This window comes from Crocuta crocuta, unplaced genomic scaffold (genome assembly GCF_008692635.1).
Source record: "Crocuta crocuta isolate KB4526 unplaced genomic scaffold, BGI_CrCroc_1.0 scaffold176, whole genome shotgun sequence".
Lineage (NCBI taxonomy): Eukaryota > Metazoa > Chordata > Mammalia > Carnivora > Hyaenidae > Crocuta > Crocuta crocuta.
In genome coordinates this window covers 1098150-1123368 of record NW_027531905.1, presented here as the reverse complement: position 1 = coordinate 1123368, position 25219 = coordinate 1098150, and the positions used below count along the sequence as shown (strand labels likewise).

General features: G+C 39.4%; 1 protein-coding gene across 2 annotated transcripts in view; it reads left to right on the top strand.

The window, feature by feature from the left end:
* FGD4 (FYVE, RhoGEF and PH domain containing 4) overlaps window positions 1-25219 on the top strand; it is a 139079-nt gene that overhangs the window by 37906 nt on the left and 75954 nt on the right. Inside the window, exon 1 of one of the 2 annotated variants that reach the window (XM_077774457.1) lies at window positions 7206-7381. The exons of the other annotated variant lie outside the window; for it this stretch is intronic. Within the exon in view, the coding sequence (XP_077630583.1) occupies window positions 7366-7381 (16 nt within the window). The 5' untranslated portion in view covers window positions 7206-7365. Of the gene's footprint in view, window positions 1-7205; window positions 7382-25219 lie in introns of those variants that run through there. 2 annotated transcript variants of the gene reach the window in all.

The window sequence follows — 25219 nt, the reverse complement described above, 5'->3', positions numbered from 1 at the left end:
GGGGGGGGGGGGAGAGAAACAAAAACCCTCCCTCTCTCTCCCAACTTAGTAGCAAGTAACTGGCTGTACTTTTTACCCTTTATCTGACCTGCCAAGGGCAAAGCCTAAGTTTTATTTTCTTAAAGCCTCAGAGGAGCCTTTTTCTGGAAGCCGCATAACTATTTCAAAGTTGGAAAAAATAATAACTAGGTTCCTGTGGAAATTTATGAAAAGAAAACATTTTTTGACCTTCTTAAAACCGATGATTGATAGAGGGAACATGGTTTGGGAACATATTTTGAAAGCAAAGTGGCAAGGAATGAGGCTAGAAAGGTAAGCAGGAGACAGAGCCGTAAGGCATTATGTGGAGTCTGGATTCATTCTGAGTGCAGTAAGCAGCCAGTGAGGATATCAGCTGGGGAGGGAGTGATGAACAGTCCTGACAGCCGCAGTGAAGCTGGCAAATCCGCCACACATTTCCTCACTGTGCAGCCTGAAATAAAGTGCTTTCCCTCCTTTGCTGCCTAATAACATCTCACTTATCCTGTAAGATGAAGTCCAGTCCTCCCTTCTCCAGTGTAAGAGGCAGCTTTCGGATACATGGGAGAGAGCCTGAAGCTGAGAGAGAGGTTGGTACTGGAAACATGTTTTATAATCCTCTGCATAGGGGAGGAGCTGTGGCCTTCAGATGGGTCAGTTGTCCCGAATAGATGCCAAAGAAAGAAGAATGCAAAGGCATGGTCAGGCAGTGGAGAGTCTATGAAAGGGACTTCATAAGAGTCAACAAAGAGATTGGCCATAACAGAAATAGGCTGACTTAGGTTGGGTGTCATAAATTCATGGTGGAAAATGTCCTAGTCGCAAATATTTTTTATTGTCACAAAATATACATAAAACTTAACATTTTTGCTGTTTTTAAGTGTGCAGTTCTATGGCATTACTACATTCACGTTGTTCTACCACTGTCACTACTAGCCATTTCTAGAACTTTTTCGTCTTCCCGTAACTGAAATTTTATATCCTTTAAAATAGTTGCAATAGTATTTCGTTCACACGAAATGGCGACCTCAGCACCAGAACCCTGCGGGTGGACCGTGTTGGGGTGTGCACAGGTGAAGGACAAGAAACTGCTGGATAAACCGTTTGTAAAGAGTGACTCTGTTGTGAGGACTGTAATGGGGAGGGAGGAACAGAGAAGAGAAATGGACATGTATTGTGTGTCCAGCATCATAGTAAGTGCTGTGTGTATATTCGTTAATGAAGCATTTAGAAGAGCTAAGAATAGGTTCATTTAAGAGTGTAGACTAGTAAAAGGAGAAATCCAGGTGGTAGAAGATGGTGATTGTGGAATTTGCAATCTCAGAATTAACTTCTTGCTGAAGTGAATGTGATTTCCTAAAGGAAATACACAGCTCTCCCAGTGTAGGCCCTGATNAAAAAAAAAAATGAAAAAAAAAAAAAAAAAAAAAAAATTGGTCATAATTAAAGAAGAAACACTGTATTTATCCATTAACTTTGTTGCTCCTTTGAATTTAGATTGTATCAGTTACCTGGGATTAGTACAAAGGCTAAATTGGATAAAAAGCACGCCAGATGTGAAGGTGGACCCTAATGAGGAGGCAAATGCCACAGGAGGGACACCCTCCCAATTTCAAGTGTGTGTACTGCTGAGCGGTGCATGTGTACATGTGAAGTGACTGTTGTGACGCAGAAAACCCGTACCAAGAAAATCAGACAGGTTCTAAATTGAGGTATGGAGATCAATTCCATGACTGAGGTTAGAAAAGAGTGTTTTTATTCTCTAGGATTATGCATTTTTTAGTAGAGAATTATTAAAGTCAGATGATACTGCAGATATAATGTTTCTTCTCCTTTATACCTAAAGTATACAAGCTGTCCCTATCCACATACCATAAGACAGATGTGTAGCTTTCCCTGGGCAGCCAGAGTAGAAGAGGAACAGAACTGAATTAGAACCCAGAATGGGCAGCAGTGTAACCAAGGCTTATATTATCTTCCATCCAGGAACTCTGGTTTGAGGGGTCCTTAACAGTACTGTGTGGTTGGGACTCTAACTGAGCATCTAACTGCAAAATTAACATAAAACATTTCTATTAAATATTTTTTAAAGGAATAACAATTCAGGGATAATAGGCTTGCTTTGAAGATCTGTATAAAAATAATTTGGTACAAAATATTTAAGCAATAGCATTTACCTGCAATGTATTCAAGAATTTTTAGGCCTTACTTCATTAAGATTCACAGACATGCAAAATGGAAATTAGACATCAGTTCATTGGCTTTTTAAATTAAAATGTGTGTTTTTTAGGCCAAGGAGGGAATCATTTTAATATCAAATTGTTACTTGATTTTATTAGATATTAGAAGACTAAAGAGTGAAAAATGGATTAAGATTCGGATTAGTTTTATTCTATGAAAACGGAGATTGCCTCTCAGTTAAATAACACTAGGGAGTGAGGATTTTGCTCCTTAGTTGATAACTGAAAGTCACAGATACTTCCTTTTTGTTACTCCTTGTTGTATCTGAAAAAGTGAAATACTAGCATTCACTTGGTATAATTGTCTTATTATTTATTGCCAAAATGTATTGATTACTAAATAATTATTAAAGCTGCTTTTGGCATTAGTCCATGGACATTTTCAAGTATACAACAGATGGTGTGCCATTTAGCTTTAAATAAAAATGTTAGGTCAGACAACTTAATCCACCACCTTTTTAAAAAACATTGCAGATTAATAAATTTTAGTTCAGAAAGTATAAGCTCTGTGGTAAAATTTTTGTCTTAGGTCATTTCCATTGGAAATGGTAAGCTAGTGAAAGCAACAGAGATAGCCTTTAACACTAAAAGTAAATGAAATTCAACTAGTGGTAATGAAATGCAGTACTACCTGAATGTCCAGCAGACCTTTTAGGTCCTTCTTCAACAATTTGAAAAGAATAACCTCTTTGTAAGGAGGAGAAGTGTAGGAGAAGAGTGCCGGCCTGTTTCAGTGTGCAGGGTATTTGGTGAATAGCTGTGAGTTGTTTAGCGTTGATATTAGGTATTCTGGTGGCTATGATATCCGTGACAAATAATCTTACTAAATTAAATTACCTAAACGTTTATTTGAAAGGTCCCTTTAAATGTATTATCATAAACTTCAGTGTTCCCAGATGGACTTTATGTGGGGAACTAATTAGGTCACTTCTGAATTTAAGATTTTTAAAAATCAGGGGCACCTGGGTGGTGCAGTCGGTTAAGCATCCAAGTCTTGATTTCAGCTCAGGTCATGATCTCGCAGTGGGTCCGGAGATCGAGCCTCACATTTCTCTCTCCCTCTCCCTCTGCCCCTCCCCGACTCATGCACGCTCTCACTTTCTCATTCTCTCTTGCTTTCTCAAAAAATAAATAAATAAGATGTAAAAGGAAAAAATAGACTTTTAAAAATCACAGGTAAAATGAACCAGTGCTTATCTATACTACTGATGAGAAACACAACGAATGTACCGAATGATGTGGTTTTGAGTTTACACTAAGACAAACCACGCATTTCATACCCTGTTGCTTTCTTAATATGTTCCTTTTATCTGCTCCTTAATTTTTAGAATTAAGAGATAATTTATATACAGCAAAATTAACCCTCCTTAGGGTATAATTCTGAGTTTTGACAAATGCACACAGTTATGTAACCACTCCTGCAGTGAGGATCTAGAACAATCCTATCTCCTTCAAATAGTCCATCATGCTCTTTTGTAATCAACCAGTGTGTCCTCATACCACCTGCTACTTCAGATATATGTTCTGTCCCTATAGGCTTGCCTTTTCCAGAATGTCATGTGGAATCGTACACATGTAGCCTTTTAGGTTAGATTCCTTCTTTTTTGTTTTTGTTTTTGTTTCAAGTTTTTGTCTCAGTTCTAGTTAGCATATAGTGCAATATTGGTTGCAGGAGTAAACTTTAGTGATTCAGCACTTATATATCACACCCAGTGCTCATCCCAAGTGCACTTCTTAAATACCCACCACCCATTTAGGCCATCCCTCACCCACCTCCCCTTGAGCAACTTCAGTTTGTTTTCTATGTTAATAGTCTCTTATGGTTTGTCTCCCTCTCCCTTTTTTAAATTCCTTCCCCTGTTTCGTTTCTTAGATTTCACATATGATGAAATCATATGATAACCTGTATTTCTCTGACTTGTTTCGCTTAGCATAGTACACTCCAGCTCCACCCACATCATTGCAGATGGCAAGATTTCATTCTTTTGATGGTTGAGTAATATTCCATCATATTTATATACCACATCTTTTCTATCCAGTTATCAGTCGAACATTTGGGCTCTTTCTATAATTTGGCTATTGTTGATAATGCTGCTTTAAACATCAAAGTGCAGGTACCCCTTTGAATCCGTATTTTTGTACCCTTTGAGTAACTACCTATTAGTCCAATTGCTTTGTCTTGGAGTTCTATTTTTATAGGTTGGATTCTTCCTAATGCACATGCGAGTGCCCTTAGATCATTCCTTCTTCTTGCTGAATGTTATACCATTGCATGGATTTATCACTTTGCTTATCCATTCGCTAACTGAAGGATGATTGGATGTTTCCATCTTTTGGTGACTATGAATAAAGCCCCTGTAAACATTCATGTGCAGGTTTTTGTGTGAATGTTAAGTATTCATTTCACTTGGGCAGGTACCTAGGAGTGTGATTGCTGGGTCATATGGAAGTGCATGTTCAACTTTGTAAGACACTGCCCTGGCTACTATTAGGGAGCTTAGAATTTAGTTACAAGTTTGTGGTAGATGTTTGTTGGGATGAGTACTGGGTGTTATATGTAAGTGATGGATCATTAAACTCTATACCTGAAGCCAACTTTACCCTTTATGTTCACTAACTAGAATTTAAACAAAAATGTGAAGTAAAAAAAAAATAAAAATAAGATTTCTTCTGGATTAAAAAGAAAAGTTTGTGGTTTGATGCTGAATATAATTGCAGATTATCCACTTGTGGCCAATGAGAGTCAATAGTAATAGTTATATGTTATTATCATGTTTCTATAAAAATTCAAAAGTGGATTCCATTATATCTTAATTTAGTATACAAAGTGAATTTAACTTCTTAGAGATTGTCATTTTACTAGTGTTGTTGGCCAGATTTTTTTAACCTCTTAAAACCTAGTCTTTCTCTTCTGTGAAAGGGTAATTACTGTTTGCTACCTTCCCTGCATTACTCCTTTATAGTGGTAAACCATCGTTGCCTTACAGTGAGGATTTAATAACATGCTGCATGGAAAGTGCTTAGCAGCACCTGGCACAAAAGTGAATGTTAACAATAAAAAAAAAAAGGAAAGGTATTTATTTGTTAGAAAAGCAAACCTGAATTTATAATTTAAACATGGCTATCAGAGCTCAGAAAGCACATCAGCTGGAGCATTTTTGTGACAGGGAAACATTCTGTTTCTTACATTACTGAAGTTTGCCAAGACCAAGTGGTCCTGGAATCCAGTATAGACAGTTTTCCTGCCACAGTGCAATTCAAACACATGGGTGGAGTTTGTAAAGGAAATAAAAGACAGTTCCGATTTCGTCTTTCTTGGACTTCTTTTCTTTATGGTTCTAATTATCCCTTCTTTTTAGATGAGTTTTAAAACCTATTCATGCCTAATATGTAAGCAGATTTCTTTTATTAAGAATTACTAAGTTGATAACCGCCACTTCCTGATGAGCAGGTGGAAGTTCTTGTCTTGTTGGAATGAGACCTAGCCCCTCAGACGCCATCCTGGGTATTACCCTGCCCTGACATCAAGCAATTCTAAGCAGATGCAAGTGAGCCAGAGCTTTAGGCTGTCAGTGAATGAGTCAAGACTGCAAACAGGCAAATCTTTGCCCTCGTACTTCTCTAATGTGGTCCTTGAAGTGCAGTCTCAGACCAATCAGTAGCGTTCCTGTCACTTGGGAGCTTGTTAGAAATGTAAATTCTGGGGCTCCACCATACACTGATTGAATTCAGCTCTGGAGATGGGATTAGGCAATCTGTGTTTTATTTATTTATTATTATTATTGTTTAGAGCATGAGCACAAGAGGGGCAATGGGAGAGGGGGATCGAGGATCTGAAGCAGGCTTTGTGTTGACAGCAGAGAGCCTAACACAGGGCTTGAACTCACAAACCACGAGATCATGGCCTGAGATGAAGTTGGATGCTCAGCTGTCTGAACCACTCAGGCACCCCAGGCAATGTGTGGGGTTTTTTAAAACTTTTTTAATGTTTATTTTTGAGAGAGAGAGAGAGAGACAGAGCAAGTGCGTGCGAGCACACGGGGGAGGAGTAGAGAGAGGAGACACAGACTCTGAAGCAGGTTCCAGGCTCTGAGCTGTCAGCACAGAGGCTCAACTCACAAACCATGAGATCATGACCTGAACCGAAGTGAGATGTTCGACTGACTGAGCCACCCAGGCTCTCCCGGCAATGTGTGTTTTAAAATGCCATCCGAGTGATTTGATGCAACTGGAGTGTGACAATGATCGCCTGTGGACACAATGAGGAGATTGGAGACTTTATTTCTAACCATGAGAGGGATGTCTGTCTAGCCTGTTACTTCATTGTGATCTTATAAATATTTTAATTGACATTTTCTAATATTTCAGGATATGAGGAATTTTTAAAGTACTTGTTGAATGATACAAACATGTAAAGATATAGGAAAGTCAGTAATAGATATCATACCCCTTGTACAGTGTTCTGAAATAACATAAAACTTGGTTTCCTTAGGAAATCTATGAGTAGTATTTATTCACCAAGCTCAGTGAGCTGTGTTAAAATGGAATGTCAAAGTGGCAGAATAGCATTTGTGATCATCCAAAATGACATTTTAACATCTAAAGCCTGTGAATCTCTGAATCTGTAACCTCTTTGGTCCAGGGCATGGACCCAGTTAAAGTGGAAACAAACTGTTTTCATGCTGGCTTTTTGAGAGCATTACTAATAGTTGAGGAATTAGGCAGTTTATAAACCATCCTATTCCCAAATGTATTTCTTGTTCGCTTGAAGCTTCCATGTGCCTCCGTTGTTGTTTACTTTACCATAATAAATAGAAGTCTCTCCATCCTCAGATACTTGGTCTCGTGAAAACCCTGCAGCAGCCCTTCCTCTGGGAGGTGTGGCATATTATGCATGAGGTTGTCTTTGAGCACTAAGGTCCGAGAATGCCCTGAGGTGCACAGGGCACTGGTGCGGGCTCCTGGCTGCTCTGTGTGATCTCCCCTGTCTACCAGAGGCTTTAAAACCAGGGATGAGATCTTTATCACATGATCTCTAAAAGAGTAAAGACAAAGATTTTCTTATTAAACCAAAGTACACTAATTATCAATATATGTATGTGAAGTCATGTCCAGTGATCAAGGTAAGTGGTTTCATTTTCTGGTGTATCTTTCTTAGTTTTTGTTTTTTGTTTTTTTTATATAGTGTGGGTAGTCAGTTGGTAATACAGCATGCCGAGGGACTTAGAAGTGGCAGAGAGTGTGGTTTTGTTTTAATGAATAGGATTCACAGTATTTTAAAACTTTAGCATTAAAGTATGTACTATCTTCATGGGTTTTGGCTCTTTCAAGAGGCGTCCCTGGGTTAGCAAAGTACAAATTTGTTTAAGTTCTATTTCTCTGACTCATTCTTACTAACATTAGAACAGTTTGAAAATTCAGTCAGTAAGGAGAGGAATGCAGAGAAAGAAAGCAAGAATTTTTTTTCTTCCGTCTCTGGTGTGAACAAAGCTAAGAAATGTTTACCACTAATCCTTTTCTAGTGCAACTGCATGAGCGCTGCTCTGTTCACACAAATCCCACCATCCCAGCCTCCTTGTTTTTATAAAGTTCAGAGGAGCGTTATGTGTTTTACAGTAGATAACATTGTAGAGATAGGCATAGACTTGGGGTTTTTTTTTTAGTTGTTAGTGGTATTAAGCTACAGTTTCTTTCCTCTAGTATTCTAGAGAGCATATAAATGAGAAATTGACTTTCAAAGAGGAATGAAATTCTACTGTGTGGTAGAAATATAACCATGTGACAGGAAATTTATGCTAAAAATACTTTTTAAGGCTGAAATGGGTTCATTTTGTGTTGCTATTTTCCCATTGTTTCTGCGGGGGTATGAACCCTCCTGAAGGATGCCTGCTTGCTAAACAAGAGGAGCTGCACCTCACAACGGGCAGACTTCACAGTTACTAGGGTTCTCTTCCTTCTGACTCTGCTCTCTTTCCCCCTTTTGGCCGCAGCGGGGCTTGCACGGGGCGTGTAGAAGCCCGAGGGTGGGGTCGGTCCTCTTACTGCAGGAGGCAAGCTGAGGCTCCCGCCCCGGAGCCCCACAGCCTTGGCTGGCTCTGCTCCCAGCTTGTAGCAGTTGCTGGAGATTGAGGATCCCAGTCCATGCCTGCTCCTGCTTCCTCACCTCATCTACCTACGTGGAAGGCTTGATTCCTTTGTGAGGGTTCCACCATTCTCGCATAAGTAAGTTCAAGGTTTGTGTGATCTCACCATGGTTTCCCATCATACTCTAAATATGAAAAATTGTTTCAAAGTGACAAAAGGGAAGTATTTTAGTGAAATTGTCTCTTTCCCTGAAATAGCTGCTCTCTCTTCTCATTCCATCTTCAAACAGTTAGGGTTGATTGGAGGGAATTAATAATTGCCTCATGGAAGGCAGCTCTCAGATGGAGAGAAAACTGCTAGAATTGTCTGGTCTAATGGACACCTCCCTGTAGTGAGTGGCCGCTACCATAATGTGGCCTTTACAAGTTCCTTTCAAGGTTTTTAAACTGAAAAGACAGTAATAGAGCACTTCCTGCCCATACCAGTGGTTTATTTTTATTGCTAGTAAGGTGCCTAAGAAAACATTTTATATATGCATATTTAGTTACGTGTTATTTGTAAAAGATTTATCTTCGTTTAATGACTTGAAGAAATTTTCGTTTTTAAAACCTATAACTTACAGGCAAACTCTCACATGGAAATTGAAAAGTAAAAAATAGTGTGACCGATGACTCAATTGGTAGTATTGTTTAATCTTTGCAAGGATGATAATATGGTCTTTATTTCATGTTCAACCAAAATAATGTAACTTACATTGTAATCCAAGAGTAAGATTTAAATTTGACCTCCTCTCCTTAGATGCTAGAACACCATTCATTCAAAAAATAAGAAAGCCTTTTCCTAGGTGCCAATCCCTACCTCCGTTCTGATGTACTCTCTGATAATCATTTTCACTCTCTGTGTTCTTTCTTGTTTATAAAATAGGGAGCTAATTTTTGCTGGTCTGAAACATATTTTTAAAGGTTTTCTCCCTGATTTAAATATATTCTCCGACTTGTCCCCTACAACAGTACCTATTAAACCCTGTTTGTTCAGGTCCTTCTACGATTTTTTCCCCTCTGCTAATTGACCAGGGGTCTGTAGTTGATTGGTCCTATGTTGAAGTTGCAGAGGAAAGATGCCTATGAGGAGAAACAGTGTTGGCCATGGAGGTCAGTCATTCTACATGGTAGTTATTAAGACCTGTCCTGGGGAAAAACACTCATTCTCCTCTTAGAGAATAAATATAAACAAGATTTTTTTTAATTAAAAAAAAAAACCCACTAAGTCATTGTGACCTTCTCCGTGTCATTGTGTAGAAACTGTTACTTCTTAGCTTGGGCTAAAAACCTTAGTTTTTTAAAAATGTTTTTAATGCATATTTTCTAAGAGAAAAAGATGGAGACACAGAATCCAAAGCAGGTTCCAGGCTCGAAGCTGTCAGCACAGAGTCCAGTGCAGGGCTCAAACTCATGAATGGTGAGATCATGACCTGAGCCGAAGTCAGAGGCTAAACCGACTAAGCCACCCTGGCACCCCCAAAAACCCTAGTCTTTGTTGAATCTTTTTCTCTTCCATCCAATCTGTCAACAAATCCTGCTTCAGGAGACTTCAAACTGACCATGTCTTAATGTCTCGACTGCTGCTACCCTGCTTCAAGCTACACTCAAGTTTTCTTTGGTTATTCCAATAGCTTCCTATCTGCCTTTGACTTCTTAGAGTTTGTTCTGCACCCAGTGGCCTGAATGCTCCTTTAAAAGTGGAAAACAGATCATGATCTGTCCTCTGCTCACGACCCTTCAGTGGATTCCCAATTCTGTCAGAGGAAAAGCCTCTGTCTTCTTGGAAGTATACAAGGTCCCGCCTCTCTTGACCCCAGCCTCTACCCTGTTAACTCTGACCTCGATGCTAACTGTACTCCCTGCTCATTCTTATCTATCCAAGTTGTCTTTCTGATTTCTCCCTGGACACATCAACTGTGCTCTTACGTTAGGACTTTTGCAGTTTTATCTTTTTCCTTGGAAAGTTAATCCCCCACATATTTGTGTGCCTCACTTTCTTTGGGTCCACTCATTGTTACCTGATCGGGGAAGCCTTCCTTGAACTACCTCACCCAACAGCTCTCTCTTTTATTCAGCTTGTTTTTCTCATGGCACTTTATGCCAGCTAGCATTTATGTAAATCCACTTTGTTGTTGTTGTGTGGTTCACTGCTATATCCCTAGAGCCTAGAACAGTGACTGATAGATACTGGGTGCTTTGTTAATATGTGTTATATGAATGAGTACATCTCTAATATTCATGACGTTTTCTGTTAGGAAATTTAGAGCTAAATGAGCAAGGATATAGAGAAGTAATAAATGATACATATTTGTCATGTTCTCCATTTATTCCCCTCAGTTCTCTTTCATAGAGTAAATATTAGGCTTATTGGTTTCGGGTCTTCCTTGTTGAGCAGAATCTGAGTAATGAGTGTCTTTCTGTTGGAAGTCTGGAGGACAAGTTGGTAACAATTATAAAGAACTGAGAACAGGGGCGCTTGGGTGGCTCAGTTGGTTAAGCATCTGACTTTTTAGCTCAGGTCATGATCTGATAGTTCGTGGGTTCAAGCCCCGTGTCCAGCTCTGTGCAGGCAGCTCAGCGCCTGGAGCCTGCTTCAGATTCTGTGTCTCCCTTCCTCTGCCCCTCCCCCACTCACAGTCTGTCTCTCTCTTTCAAAAAAAAAAAATACACATTAAAAATTAAAAAAAAACTGAGAACAAAGAGGGTGACACTGAAATCATGGATGGGCTTAATAAATGGTTTTGGATTATTAATTACAGGGCTCTGTTAGAGGAGAGAAAACAGATGGGAGAAGTTTTGGGGTGTGAGACCAAGAAATTTCGGAAACTGCATGGAGAAAATTGTGGCAAAATGAAAATAAAATGTTTAAGATGTTTTGTTACATATTATGGATATACTTTCCCCTCTTAGTTTTCCTTGAGTTTTTTTCCTCCTGCATTTAAGGCATTTCCATTTGAAACTCTCCTATAGAAGGAAGGTAGGAAAAGAAAGAAGATAGAATAAAATGTAACAATCTAGAAATGTTTCCTCTAAATAAATTTTACAAAGCTTGAAAACCAATTCATGGATTAAAGTATGTGAATTACTAATGTGTTTATACTTTATATAGTTTCTTTCCAAGTTCATCTGGGTAATTGGAAATTGACCCGCATTTGAAATTCTATGATGATTTGCTGTATGATAATATATTGATCAGAGTAATAATGATGCTACATTGTTAGATCACATGACTTCTTAGAACTATGAAGTCTACTTTTAGTGTAATAAGAAGTACATAAAGCTTGAAAATGATTATTTTCAGGACTTTGTAACTATAAGCCCCCAATGACTATTGAACTGGTGAAAGTTACCAACTTATATAGAATATCGACAGTTTTTCTCTTTTAACGTTGCCTGATAAATTTTATCTTGATTTGTTTCTATCAGAATTGCTAATTTAGAGTGGAAAATAGCAAAGTAGTGAATGAAAATAATTGAGCAAAGAAGATCTTTTTTCATATTTCTTTAGTCGAAAATTTGCTACCTTCTTTAGGTACAGGACAGTGATAAGGAAGCATGCTTAGCGATGAGGAATGTAGCTGTGTAGTAGTTCCCCTTCATCCACGGTTTCACAAGCAGGTGATCCTTCTTCTGCTGTGTCATCAGAAGACCTCTAGTAGCCTAACAGTGTGTTGCAGGACCTGCGTCATTCACCTTGCTTGCATCTCCTCACACAGGCATTTTATCAACCCACATCATCACAAGAAGAAAGGTGGGTGTGGGACAAGAGAGTTTGAGAGACCTAGTGAGCACACTCACATGGCTGTTACGTCACTATGTTATAATTATTTTATTAATAATGCTAATCACTTATTGTGCCTAATTTAGAAAATAAACTTTATCATAGGTATGTTTGTATAAAACATAGAAAAAGAGTAAATATAGGATTCAGTACCACTTATTTTTCATGTATCCACTAGGGGTCTTCACACATACATATAGAATAAAAGAATATGGTTATGTTCCAGGAATGTGGCTGGAGCATTAGATCGTGTGTGGCTGTGAGTAGATGGACATGAAACCTTTACAAGTAGGCTGAGGTCTGATGGTGAGGAGTCTCTTCTGCAAACTGGAGTTTTTGCTATGGGCCTTGCAGTCCCATTAAAGGATATTAAGCAAGAGCAGTAACGAGACTGGTTTCATCATGGAATGGATAAAAAAACTTCTTCTTTGTGGGAGCAGTCGTATTAGACATAACTAAATATGAATTAGATGATGCAGCTTTAAAATCCAGAATTAGAAAAGTGGTTATATTTGATGAATTGGCTTATTTTTCTTCCTAACTTCCTTCCTCTATTAGCCAAAAGAAAAAGAAAAAAAAAGGGAAATCATAGAAAAGCTAGATGGAATATTTGCTTTTTAAGTTTTGCATGACTGAAACAATCCCCTACACTGTTAGAAGCTGAACACACAATGCTATTGTGCTCCTGGTCGAGAACCCAGCCAGGGAAAAATACGAGGCCGCAAGGCCTGCTGGTCTGATTACACAGCAGGGAATAAGGAAAGCAAATATCTAACTTGGTAAGCTGTTAAATATTACATTTTTAGTAAAATGGGCTTTATATTAATGTTTGTCTTCAAAGAAAAGGTATCGAAATAAAAAGGTGGGTTGGGATTGATTAGAGACTGTCCCCAAGGTCACTGACCTGGTCAGTTGTTGTTTTTTAATTGCCACTCTTCAAACACAAGTACTGAGGTCCACATCTACTGACCTGTGACCTGAACCTAAGCAATGACACTAAAGGAGTAAAGATTTCTTTAAATATAAAGGTAAGCAATTTTCACACAGTCACAAAGTAAATAATAATGTCAAAACCTTGGCCTTTTACTAATCCACCCTGTTTTCTCTGAGGAAAACAATGCACTTCCAGATAAACATTAGCCTTGCTTCCCACAGTAGGTCTGGCTGATGCTAGATTATAGAGATTGTATTGGTTATGTTAAATAAGTGACTTTCAGAGTGAAGGACTGGCTGGCCCTGAGGAACTTTTCCTACTTGATAGAGTTCATTTTATCCATGACTGCCAGGAAGCTAAACTCAGGTTTGCAAAGTGAATGAACAGTGTCAGTAACTGCAAAACAAAGTGTAGGAAAAACAGTGGGCTGGGAAGTAGAAGTCTGCCAGTAATGTGAAGTAGGCAGTGTGAAGTAGGCAGATGCTTGCAGACACTGGTTAGCCGAGAATGTCAGGCTGGAGTGCTTTAGCTGCTGGGAATCAGGTTCAGAGAAATCAAGTTCAGAAAAGCAGGTGCAAAATTAATGAAAATCAGCAAAGTCAGAAAGGATTTGGTTATGAAAAGGATCTATTTTGTGTATGTGTCAAGAGACACAATAGTCCGTTCTTATTTGCTTGTGATTAAGATAATTAACAGTTCCATTCGGTCTTAGCAGCATCCTTGTCAGCCCTTACAAAACATTGGCCAGTTTGATTTTCTTCTCTCTGGATCTGCAGATAAATTTATTGTGAATAAATGGAAAATAGTTTGGCAGTGGGTCGAAGGAAGAGGAATAGCCAAGATTCTGGTTAATTTATAAACCAGACATCTTGAATAAATGAGTTGGCAGTAGGTCTTAGAAAAAAACAACTTTATTTTGCCCTTCAAGTTCTTTTCTTACATCTGTTTTTATTTCTTTCAGAGGCTATGAAGTCTATAAAATTTTTAAATTTTATTGTTTTAGAAGTCTCCTTCCATGGCAGAACTTTCCATATTTGTCCAGGCATAATAATCTCCCTCTTTTGAATTCTCAAGTCTTCTAACTGATAGCTTTTCATATACGCCAGGGGATGTCTAGGTTTTGGTTTTTGTTTTTGTTTTCAGTAGTGAATTCTAAAATCAGATAGTCTTACTTTATCTACCACATGGTGAAGAGGGCCTCATTCCTGAGATATAAATTTTGGCTGTGACTTAAATAGGAGCCAATTGATGCTATGAGCCTAAATTGCTTCTATTAAAATTTCACTATGTCTTTGTGGTACTCGCATTTTATGATATAATTTTGGTGGAATTTTAGCTTAACAGCTTAACACTTAAAAATTCATTTCATACAGCTCCCACTGCAAATACTAATTTGATCCATGCCTGTTACGACACCAGGAGCAGTGGCTCTCAACCTTGACTGCACATTGGAATCACTTTAAAGCACAGATATCTGGGTCCCACCCCCTAGAGATTGTGATTTCGTTGACCTGGAATTCTGGCAAGTATTGCAGGTTTTTTTTTTTTGTTTTTTTTTTTTTAGGCTCCATGGTGACTTACAGTTAAGAATTATTGACCAAAAGCATGACCTATTGGCTTATTGGTTCATATGCCCTAGACAGCTGGGGAAGATAATTTTTACTTAAAAAAAAAAAAAAATAGGTAACTGAATTAATAGCATACTAGGCATGTGGGATTGAAATCGATAAGAAAGTAAAGATTATATGTGGTAATACTGTTAGTTTACCCCTGAGTCATCTGTGAGCCCACATGTGATAGATAAACTATATTAGATCAACTATGCCATGATGCTGTTAATGAGTTTCCTGAAACCTTGAGGTTCTTACTTGTCCAAGGTCACATTGCTATCTGGGGACAGAGCCAAGACTGGTTCTGGAAAATTATAATATTAACATAGTGATATAGTAGTAATAGTGTTTATATAGCACTTATCCCATTAATCCATGGTTTGTTGACTTGATTATTTAGGTCAAGGTCTGCAAACCTTTCCTGCAGAGGGACACATCATAAGTACATCTTGGGCTTTGCATGACATAGGGTTTCTGTCAGAGCTACTCAGTTTTGCCAATTTAGTGAAAAGCATCATGCACAACATGTAAAAGAATGAGTGTGGCTATATTCCAATAAAACTTTATTGACAGAAATAAATGGTGGGCCAGATATGCCTTGTGAGCTGTAAATTGCAGGCCTTGATCAGGTATGTTTTAATCTTCCCACTGAGGGACTCATGGGTTATAGCTTGCAGTTTCCTGATTGAGGGGCATTTTTAAACTTCCCATGAACTTGAGAGCGAGGTGAGGATCTTAGTGATCCTAAACACTGATCACTACCGTGGCACTTAATGATCTGTTTTGGTCCCCTCTCTTGCAAGGTGCTAAATACATGCTTATTGAATCAATGCATACATGCAACTTTTAACATGTTTTCTCTCATCTTCAACCTGTATAATCTTCCAATAGGGGGAAAAATTGGCACATATGCCAACTATGGAGAAGAAATGCACTTCAGTTCATTGAAGTCTGTGGCAGGCTGTAACTGCTGTGTTCAGTAGAATTCTTGAAGTGAATAATAGAGATCTGAGTTGCTTTGAGTACATTTATTCTGATTTCTTAGAGCAGATTCTAAGACTTTTTTAAAAAAAAATTTTATATCTTTATTTTATTTTGAGAGATAGAGACAGAGAGCGAGAGGGAGAGGAGCAGAGAGAGAGAGAGACAGAGAATCTGAAGCAAGCTCCGGGCTCTGAGCTGTCAGCACAGAGCCTGACGCGGGGCTCGAACCCACAGACTGTGAGATCATGACCTGAGCCGAAGTCAGACGGTTAACAAACTGAGTCACCCAGGCACCTCTCTAAGACTTTATTTCTAAAAAATATTTTTTTTCTTTATTTTTTTTTATTTTCTCTTTTGTTTATTTTCTTTTTTCTTTAAACAAAAATTTTTAATGTTTTATTTNAGTCGGACGCTTAACCGACTAAGCCACCCAGGCGCCCCTAAAAAATATTTCTTGAACTTGGTTTTGAAATAACTAGGGTATTGTTAGTGATTAATGGGTATGTTTAGTTTCTCAGAATGATATTTCACTTCATTTAGATTTAAGATCCCTATAGCACTTATATGTGATGAGTGGAGTGTTTGGCAAAACAAAGCAAATACTGGAACTAGCATTCCAGATCATGAACCCATTTGCAGTGCAAAACACAAATGGGCCTGACCCCAGTTGTAGTGGAGAGAGCACTGCCCTTGGAATCCAAACCCCTGGCGTGGCTCTTGTATTTACCACCATTTACAACCTCACTATAACATGCAGATCCCTGTGCTCCATACTTCTGTTGATGCTGAGAGTGAAATGTGGCGGGATCTGTGTAAAAGTGCCTCATGAGGTCTTTCCTGGCCTCTTCTTGTAGAGTCCGGGTCAGGTGTAGTAGGAGCCCCCGTGCAGCCCCGAACTGTAACACTGGACTGGCATGGAGGGAACTTGAGGGATAGGCCCACTGGTCTCCAAAGAGAATGGTTAAGAGGATATAATGGAGAGGCTTTATTGACCTCAGCAGAGGAAGGAGATGAAAAATGCTGAGAACTGAAGGGCAAGTGAGGAGGTCAAAGCAGGGAAGAGGCAGAGAAGTCTGGAAGTCTGCCTTAATTTATTTAGTTACCCCCAAATCAAAATTAAAATTCTTACTTTGTATTTCTTTTTTTTTTTTAAGTTTATTTTTATTTATTGAGAGAGAGAGAGGGAGAAAGAGAGAATGAGTGGGGGAGGGGCAGAGTGAAGGGAGAGATAATACCAAGCAGGTTCCTCGCTGTCAGCGCAGAGCCTGACGCTGGGCTTGATCTCATGAACTGTGAGATCATGACCTGAGCTGAAATCAAGAGTCAGACACTTAACTGACTGAGCCATCCAGGCGCCCCTTACCTTGTATTTCTTAAGTGGGATTGCTTTTGAAATCTTGGGTATTTTGAAGCTCCTGGCTACACAGTGTTGGCTGAAATAGAGGCACAGGATCAAGGCAAATAGCCGTAATATAACAGATGTAATAACTTGATTATGTGCTGAGTGAACCCAAAGAATTATGATCTGGAGTCCCTGTCCAGAGGATACTTACAAACTCTATGTAGATATGACCTCTAACATCAGCCTAGTCACTTACCACCACCTCCATTTATCACCACCCCTGTTTACCACCTTCATAATGGACACACAGCAGTGCCTGCCTGCCTTTATCTCATACGTTTCTTGAGAGGAGCAAATGAAATAATGCATATAAAGTGCTTCACATACTGCATGCTTGGCTCAGAATAAACTATGCTGTTAGGTTTTATTACTACTACTATTGCTAATGGAAAGAACAGCAGTATTTACAAGCAAATTTGTTGTATACCATGTAAGTTTTAAAACATTATGAAACCCCAAGTTATGATTGTTAATATTTTTGTGACAAAATGCATGCTCCTGAAGGATATATCTTGCAGCATCAATATATCCCTGTCTGAAGCTATGCCTTGCGCTGCATTTATACAAATGCCTCTTGGTGTTTAGAGAGCAAATCGGCTGAGAAAAGGCCATTTTAAAACCTGGTTTCTTTCCAGGGAGCATAGCCTTTTCTAATTCCCTGTTGGTGTATGGGCTAGAAGTCTTGAGAAAGAAGTCAAGCTTCCTGTCAAATGTACTGATAAAGATTTGCCTGATCTTCTGATTTAAACCCTGGAGAGGTCACAAAGCAAAGGAACAATTGGATCTGTTTGTAACTCAGCAGAATTAAAGTCCAGTAATGTGCTTTTACATTCAGGGACCTTAGGATACTTTTATCAATCAAATAAAACTGCTCACAGTATTCTACACACTGCTCTTCTCTGTGTGGTTAATTCTTGTAATACCTTACATCCTATTTTATAATCACCTTAAAGGGGAAGAGAAGTCCCTTTGCAGAGTTTTCAGTGTTTGCTAAGTTGTATGCCTTCATGTCTGCTAGGCTGTGGGATGTTGCAGGTGAAAGGAGGGGAGTGGAGAGAATATGGACTGGCAGAATTCCAGAATTGCGATCTCACTGGGGCTCAGCCAGGAGCTACTCCAATTTGAGACTCCGCGTGCAAGACTCGAGTACTTGGAGCCCGTCCCTGGTGCTGCTTTTGTGGTCAGCACATTGTGGGATAGCGCACCTTCCGAGCTGGGAGGAGCAGCATCACCTCCCAGAGCCGAGGACAAGTTGGAGTTTCAGCTCAGTTTGAGTCAGGGTCACAAGGGCAGCCAAAATGATGGCGAAGTCAGGAAGAGATGCCAGTAATGGAGATGGGAAGGAGCGGGAGAATAGTCATGGCCATAGCTGTCAGAACGCAGGAAGGAGTCCCTAGGACAACTTTTCCCAAAATGTGTTCCAATACATGTTAGCTCCATGAGATGTTGACTTGTCATCTATAATGACTAGTTTTCCTGGACATACTCTGGGTTCAAAGTCCTACGGGTTTGTTTGTTTGTTTTTACTGTAGGGCTTTTGTAGCCCATAATATGTCCACTGGCATCATGAGGATACATGGTAAAGCTGTAAAATTTGGCAGGTCACAAATATTTCACAGAGTCCTTGTTGTTTGTGGTGGGGGTAGTGGGGGATGGATTGGATTGGGGTAGTGGGGGAGGGGAATGAGAGCTCTTGTTGCCAGAGTAGTTTCCCAGAACACATTGCGGGAAAAGTTGCCTTAGGGCGTGTGGTATGTGCTATGAAGATTGCTGTGGTTTTTCACCTGGGCTCTTTAGCGGACTGTTTGAACCCTGTGGAGTCCCGAAGGAATCGGCAAAGACCCAAAAGTATTCTCCAGGCTCTCAATAAGTGCCTTTTCTTCTCCCTCTAGCCTAATCACTTGGCTGATGTTTGTTACTGCTATTAATAAAGTTAAGGAAATTAGTCCTTCTTATGGAAAGAAGGATAAATGGTTTAACCTATAATTACTGAGACCAAAGACAACACCAAAAAATGGGTCAGAGCTTCTGCACAGTTGGCCCTGCCTCAGGCAAATAGGCTCCCCCCCTCCAAAAGGGAATGAAATGCTATTTTTAAAAAGGTATCAAAGGGAACACATTTGAAAATTTTAACAATGAGTCTAAAAAATGAGGCAGATGGAGTGTTTAGGGATGGCTGAACCTAATGAATACCAGGGTGTGCTATTCATTCTAGATACTCTCACAGGCTCCTGAAACTTAACACACACACACAACTGTATTCTCGCATTATTACTTCAAATGAAAGGCAGTGTTTCCTTGTCACATTAGCCAGGAGCCTAAGCAAGCTTTTACTCCTCTCCTTTCTTCCCTTCTTCAGCCAGTCCCCTACCAAGCTTTCCTCAGTATGCCTCGCAGTGTCTCCTCTCCCCTTCGGCCATTGCCATGGCCGTGCTGCAGGCTCCTAGCTGGTGCACGGACTGGTGCAGTCACTTCTTGTTGCAGTTAGCAAGCGGCCCTGGGGAAGCAGGGGAAGGTGAGCACTCTGGACTCCTGTGGAACTGTGCATATCTCTATTTTATTCTATTTTCTTATTTTAGTTTATTTATTTTGGGAGAGTGAGCAAGCGACCAGGGACAAAGAGAAAGGGAGAGAGAGAATCCCAAGCAGGCTATGTGTTGAAGCAAGCAGCCCAACAAGGGGCTCAATCTCACAAACTGAGATCATGACCTGAGCCGTTCAAATCAAGAGTTGAATGCTTAGCCAACCAATTGAGCCACCCCAGGGCCCCTTTCTTTTCTCCTTTAAATCTTGAATTACATGAGGGTAAGGATTACAGTTTATTTGTCCTCCTGTCCCCAATAATTAGCAGCTTCCTGGGCACTTTTAATTAGGGAGATTTCACTCAGTACGTTAACATAGAGACAGATAAAGCAAAGAATGAAATAAAGTAGTAACTTGATGGGTTTTGTTACTCTCTTTGCAGTTGATTATTAGATATTTTCATTGCTTACAGAACAGCTTGTATTTTGGAAGCATAAAGATGAGACCTGTTAAATTAAAAACCTGATTTCTTTAAGGGGTCATAAACACATAGACATGCTCTTCAGAAAACGATTCATTGTCAAAACAGCAATTGTAATTAATGGGAAATGGAGAAAAATTGAAAAAGGTTTATGGAGTCTAGGACATATATTTACGATCATGGTAAAAGGTGAGAGATAATGAGTAAATCATTTGGGATTAAAATTATCTGCAGTAAATTCTCCACGTCAAATGTCAGACATAATTTTATCATTACAGATGCTGTTACCTTTATTGAATAAAGATTCATGTTTGTAGTACGCCGTACAGTTATAAGCGAATTATTGTGTTAATTGGCAAAAGAGTCATTATTTGGCCTGAATTTATCCAGGATGCCTTATTGGGAATCCCTGAAGGAAGTGGAGGGATTGGGAACTGAAGCAAATGAAGGTGCTGAAAGTAAGCCAGTGTGAAAAAGCGCTGGGTGTTAAGTCCAAAGTTAAGCAGTGGTCAGGGCAAAGACAGGCAAGGCAGGCAGGCAAGGAGGCAAGTGTTAGGGACCTTAGGAAGCTCGAGGGAGGAGAGAGACAAAGGAGTTGGGTCCCTGATCCACTACCCTGATGTCCTATCCCGCTGAGTATTGAAGGGAGGAAGAAATTTTCTTCTGTTCAAGATTTGTCTAGCTGGACTAAGAATTAAATTTACGTGAGGCAGATTATCTGGAAAAAAAAGCCAACCTTTTGCACATGTGTACAGAGGCCCAATAATAAAATTGAGACCTAAAGAAATGTTCAAGGCAGGCAGTTTTTATACTTTTTAGACAAAGAGACAATAGAGTGAGCAAGACTGGACAAAGAGAACTTTGGAATTCCTTACTAATTGAAGCCTCCACACAGAATTTGGGCTGAGGTGGTAGATTATTAAAGAAGGGGTTGTGGGGCACCTGGGTGGCTTAGTTGCGTGAGTATCTGATTTCAGCTCAGGTCATGATCTCACAGTTTGTGAGTTTGAGCCCCACGTCGGGCTCTGTGCGGACACCTCAGAGCCTGGTGCCTGCTTCTGATTCTGTGTCTTCCTCTCTCTCTGCCCCTCCCCTGCTCATGCTCCGTCTCTTTCTCAAAAATAAACTTTTTTTTTATTTAAAAGAAAGAAAGAAAAAAAAGGGGTTGTTTATGCAGCCTTCTTGGCCCTAAATTCACTATCTCAGTAAATAAAGACACCTCTACCTCCTGATAGAGGGAGAGGTACGTTCGACATAGATATATTTTCTGCTTTCAGGATGACAGAGGAGGATCTGAGTGTCTTTGCACAGGCTGTCTCTTAAGTAATTTTTATTTAAAATAATCAGTATGCCAAAGTTCGGGCACAGCGGTAATGCAGGGTGTTTAGGTGAATCTAGGGCGCAATTGACCCCCCTGGTTACCCTTTGTAGTAAAAAGAAGGAACTAAGAAATGGGCATTATTATAACTTGGAAACAATTTATCAGATAAGCACAGCAGGCTGGGGACCTCTTCCAACTCTGGATGGTGTGAGCTAGAACCACCCTTTGCAAGTAGGCAAAAAGAAACACATGTAATTGATTGTGGTTTCTCTTTACTCCCACCTTCCGCTCTAGTCATGGCTGCAGACACAGAATAATCTTTGTGCTTTAAATAGCCAGAGCTTGCTGCAATCCTGACCAACATTCTTCGTTGAATATAATAAAAAAGTGAACATCAGTTCATGATTTCAGGGGTGGACGAGCTACCTCCAGCTCCCTTCCTGACACAGAAAGTTGCTGGAGGAAGTTCAGTCTCTAAGATAATACTATGCCAAGGCTCCACAGAACTGCCCCAGCACCAATCCGGAAGTCATCACAGAATGTGTACTTTTGCACCGCTGTGCAGGGATTGGTGGCACCTAACGGTCACACTGAAAGGGGGAAACAGGTTCAGATTCCTACAGCCAACATTTAAATTGGGGTGATAACAGGTAGTCAGCTACGTAACAGGCCCTATGGGCATGGGCCTCAGCTGTGATCTCCTGCTCAGCACTGGAATCTTGACAAGCATATGTGGTTTTGTTTCAGTTAATCTGACAGAATTCTGACTTTTAAGGGACCGCAAACTATAGCATTCTTTAGAAATGTTATCCTTTTGGAGCACCTGGGGGGGCTTAGTCAGTTAAGTGTCTCACTTTGGCTCAGGTCATGATCTCACAGTTCGTGAGTTTCAGCCGCACTTCGGGATCTGTGCTCACAGCTCAGAGCCTGGAACCTGCTTTGGACTCTAAGTCTCCCTCTGTCTCTGCCTCTCCCCTTCTTGCACTCTGTCTCTCTCTCTTTCAAAAATAAATAGGGGCGCCTGGGGGGCTCAGTCAGTTGAGCGTCCGATTTCGGCTCAGGTCATGATCTCACAGTTCGTGAGTTTCAGCCGCACTTCGGGATCTGTGCTCACAGCTCAGAGCCTGGAGCCTGCTTCAGATTCTGTGTCTCCCTTTCCTTCTGCCCCTCCCCAGCTCACATTCTGTCTCTCAAAATAAATAAACGTTAAAAATATAAATAATAATAATAAATGTTAAAAAAATAAATGTTATCCTTTTCATTCCTTATGCAGAGCAAAAAAAATTTAGTAAATAATTATGGTGCATGTTTCAGGAACATAAAATATTTGTTTTGAAAACAAATTACTTTTGTGTTTTTAGAAGCCATACGTTTCTCTGATCTCATTGCATACCTGCAATATTGCATTTGCTTAAGAAAAATACGGTAGTCACAATTGCCTTTTTACAAATGTACACATTTTATTTGTGTTCATTCAGCTATGGGGCCTTGAAAAAAATCGATATCTGCGGTTACTACCTTCCAGGCTTATTTTGAATTCATATTGCTTTTGAACTTTAAAGACCTCAAGCAATCTGCTTTTTCTGATAATTATAAAATTCTACAATTTTAGGTAGCATCGTCATAAGTCTGAAACATTGATAGCCTACAGTGCATTTTAGTGACTCCAATAAATGTAAATAAAATTTACAGATTATGATGAATGGAAATATTTAAGTCGGTTGCTGGGATTTTTAGCTGCTGCTGTTTTTATCAAGACATCTGGATAGTTCCACAATTCCAGATGTTTAGAAATCTGTTGTTGGGTTGTGGAAAGACTACTTGTGTAAAAGTTTTTTCCTAGGTATTTAGAATTTGGTGGTTATTTTGTTTTTTGTTCTTTTTTTAGAATGTGAATTTTATTTCATCTTAATTTTTTTTTTTATTTTTGAGGGGGGGGCAGGCAGACAGAGGGAGACAGAGGATCCAAAGCAGGCTCTCATGAACCATGAGATTGTGACCTGCGCTGAAGTCTGATGCTTAACCAACTGAGCCACTCAGATGCCTTAGTATTTAGAATTTGTGTAGAAATGACCTTCAGTGTTTAAAAACTGAGATAAGAATGGAAATGTTTCAGATTTTGTATGGGCTCTAAAACAACTACATATCTGCTTGTTGGAATTTAGAAAACATCTCTCTTGAAATAGAAACTAAGAATGTAGGCAAATGAAGAGAAACTCTCCTAAGGTCTCTAGAGCCCATTTGTTCAAAACTACTTATTGAGCATCTATTGTGTGGCAGGTGATATTCCTGGGATGCATCAGAACAAAGGTCAGTGTTCCTCAGAGCTTAGGACCCAGACAGGAAACAAACAAAATAGATGTCCTACTGATTTAATTGAGTTGAATTGAAGTATAATTGATATATAACAGTATTATTACTTTCAGGTGTATAACATGAGGACTCAGCATTTGTATACAATGCAAAATCATCACCATAGTAGGTCTAGTTACCATCCCTCACCAAAGTTACAACTTTTCCTTGAGATGAGAACTTTTAAGATTTACTTCTTTATCTTCAGGGTTGTAGTACATTATTGCCTGTGCTCACCATGCTGTACCGTTGCATTCCCATGACTTATTTTAGAGCTGGAAGTTTGTACCTCTTGAATCTCTCTACCCTTTTCTCCCACCTTGTTCTCTGTATCTTTGAATTTTGTTTGAGTACTTTGTTTATTAGATTCCACAGATAAGTGAAGTCATACGTATTTGTCTCTGTCTGACTCATATCACTGGTGTAATACCCTTAAGGTCACAAATGTCCAGATCATTTTATTAAATAACAATTAATATTCCGTTCAAGTAGGTTGCTTTTTAAATTTTTGTTGATGGTTTCCTTCACTGTGTAGATGCCTTTAATTTGATGTAGTCCTTTTTATTTATTTTTGCTTTTGTTACTGTTGCCTTTGGTGTCAGATCGAAAAAACAAAACTGAACACAACCCCAAAAAGCCAAAACATTGGTAAGACCACTGTCCAGGAGCTTACCACCTATGTTTTCTTTCAGGACTTCCATAGTTTCAGGTCTTTAATCCATGTTGAGTTCATTTTAGCATTTGGTGTACGATAGTGGTATGATTTCGTTCCTTTGAATGTCTAGTTTTCCCAATACCATTTATTGGAGAGGCTGTCCTTTCTTCATTGTATATTCTTGGTTCCATTGTCATAAATTAATTGACAGTATATGCATGAATTGATTTTTAGGCTCTCCATAACATTCCATTGAGCTGTGTGTTTCATTTCTATGCCAATACCAATTTTTTATGATTCTTATAGCTTTGTAATGTAGTTTGAAGTTAGGGGTGAGGATACCCCCATTTTTGTTCTCCTTTCTCAAGATGGCTTTGACATCTTCAGCATCTTTTTTGGCTCCATACAAATTTTTAAATTGATCTTTTCTTTTAAGTTCATTTATTTATTTTGAGGCAGAGGGCAGACAGAGAATCCTAAGCAGACTCTTCACCATCAGTACAGAGCCACATGAGGGGTTCACACTCACAAACCATGAGATCGTGACCTGAGCTGAAATCAAGTGTCAGATGCTTAACCAACTGAGCCACCCAGGCACCCTTGATTGTTCTAATTCTATGAGAAATACCATTGGAATTTTTATAGGAATTACATTGAATCTGTAGATTTTTGGAGTAGAATGGATATTTTAACTATTAATATTTTTTTCTTTCATAGTTTATTGTCAAGTTGGATTCCATATAACACCCAGTGCTCATCCCAACAAGTGCCTTCCTCCATGCCCATCCCCCCC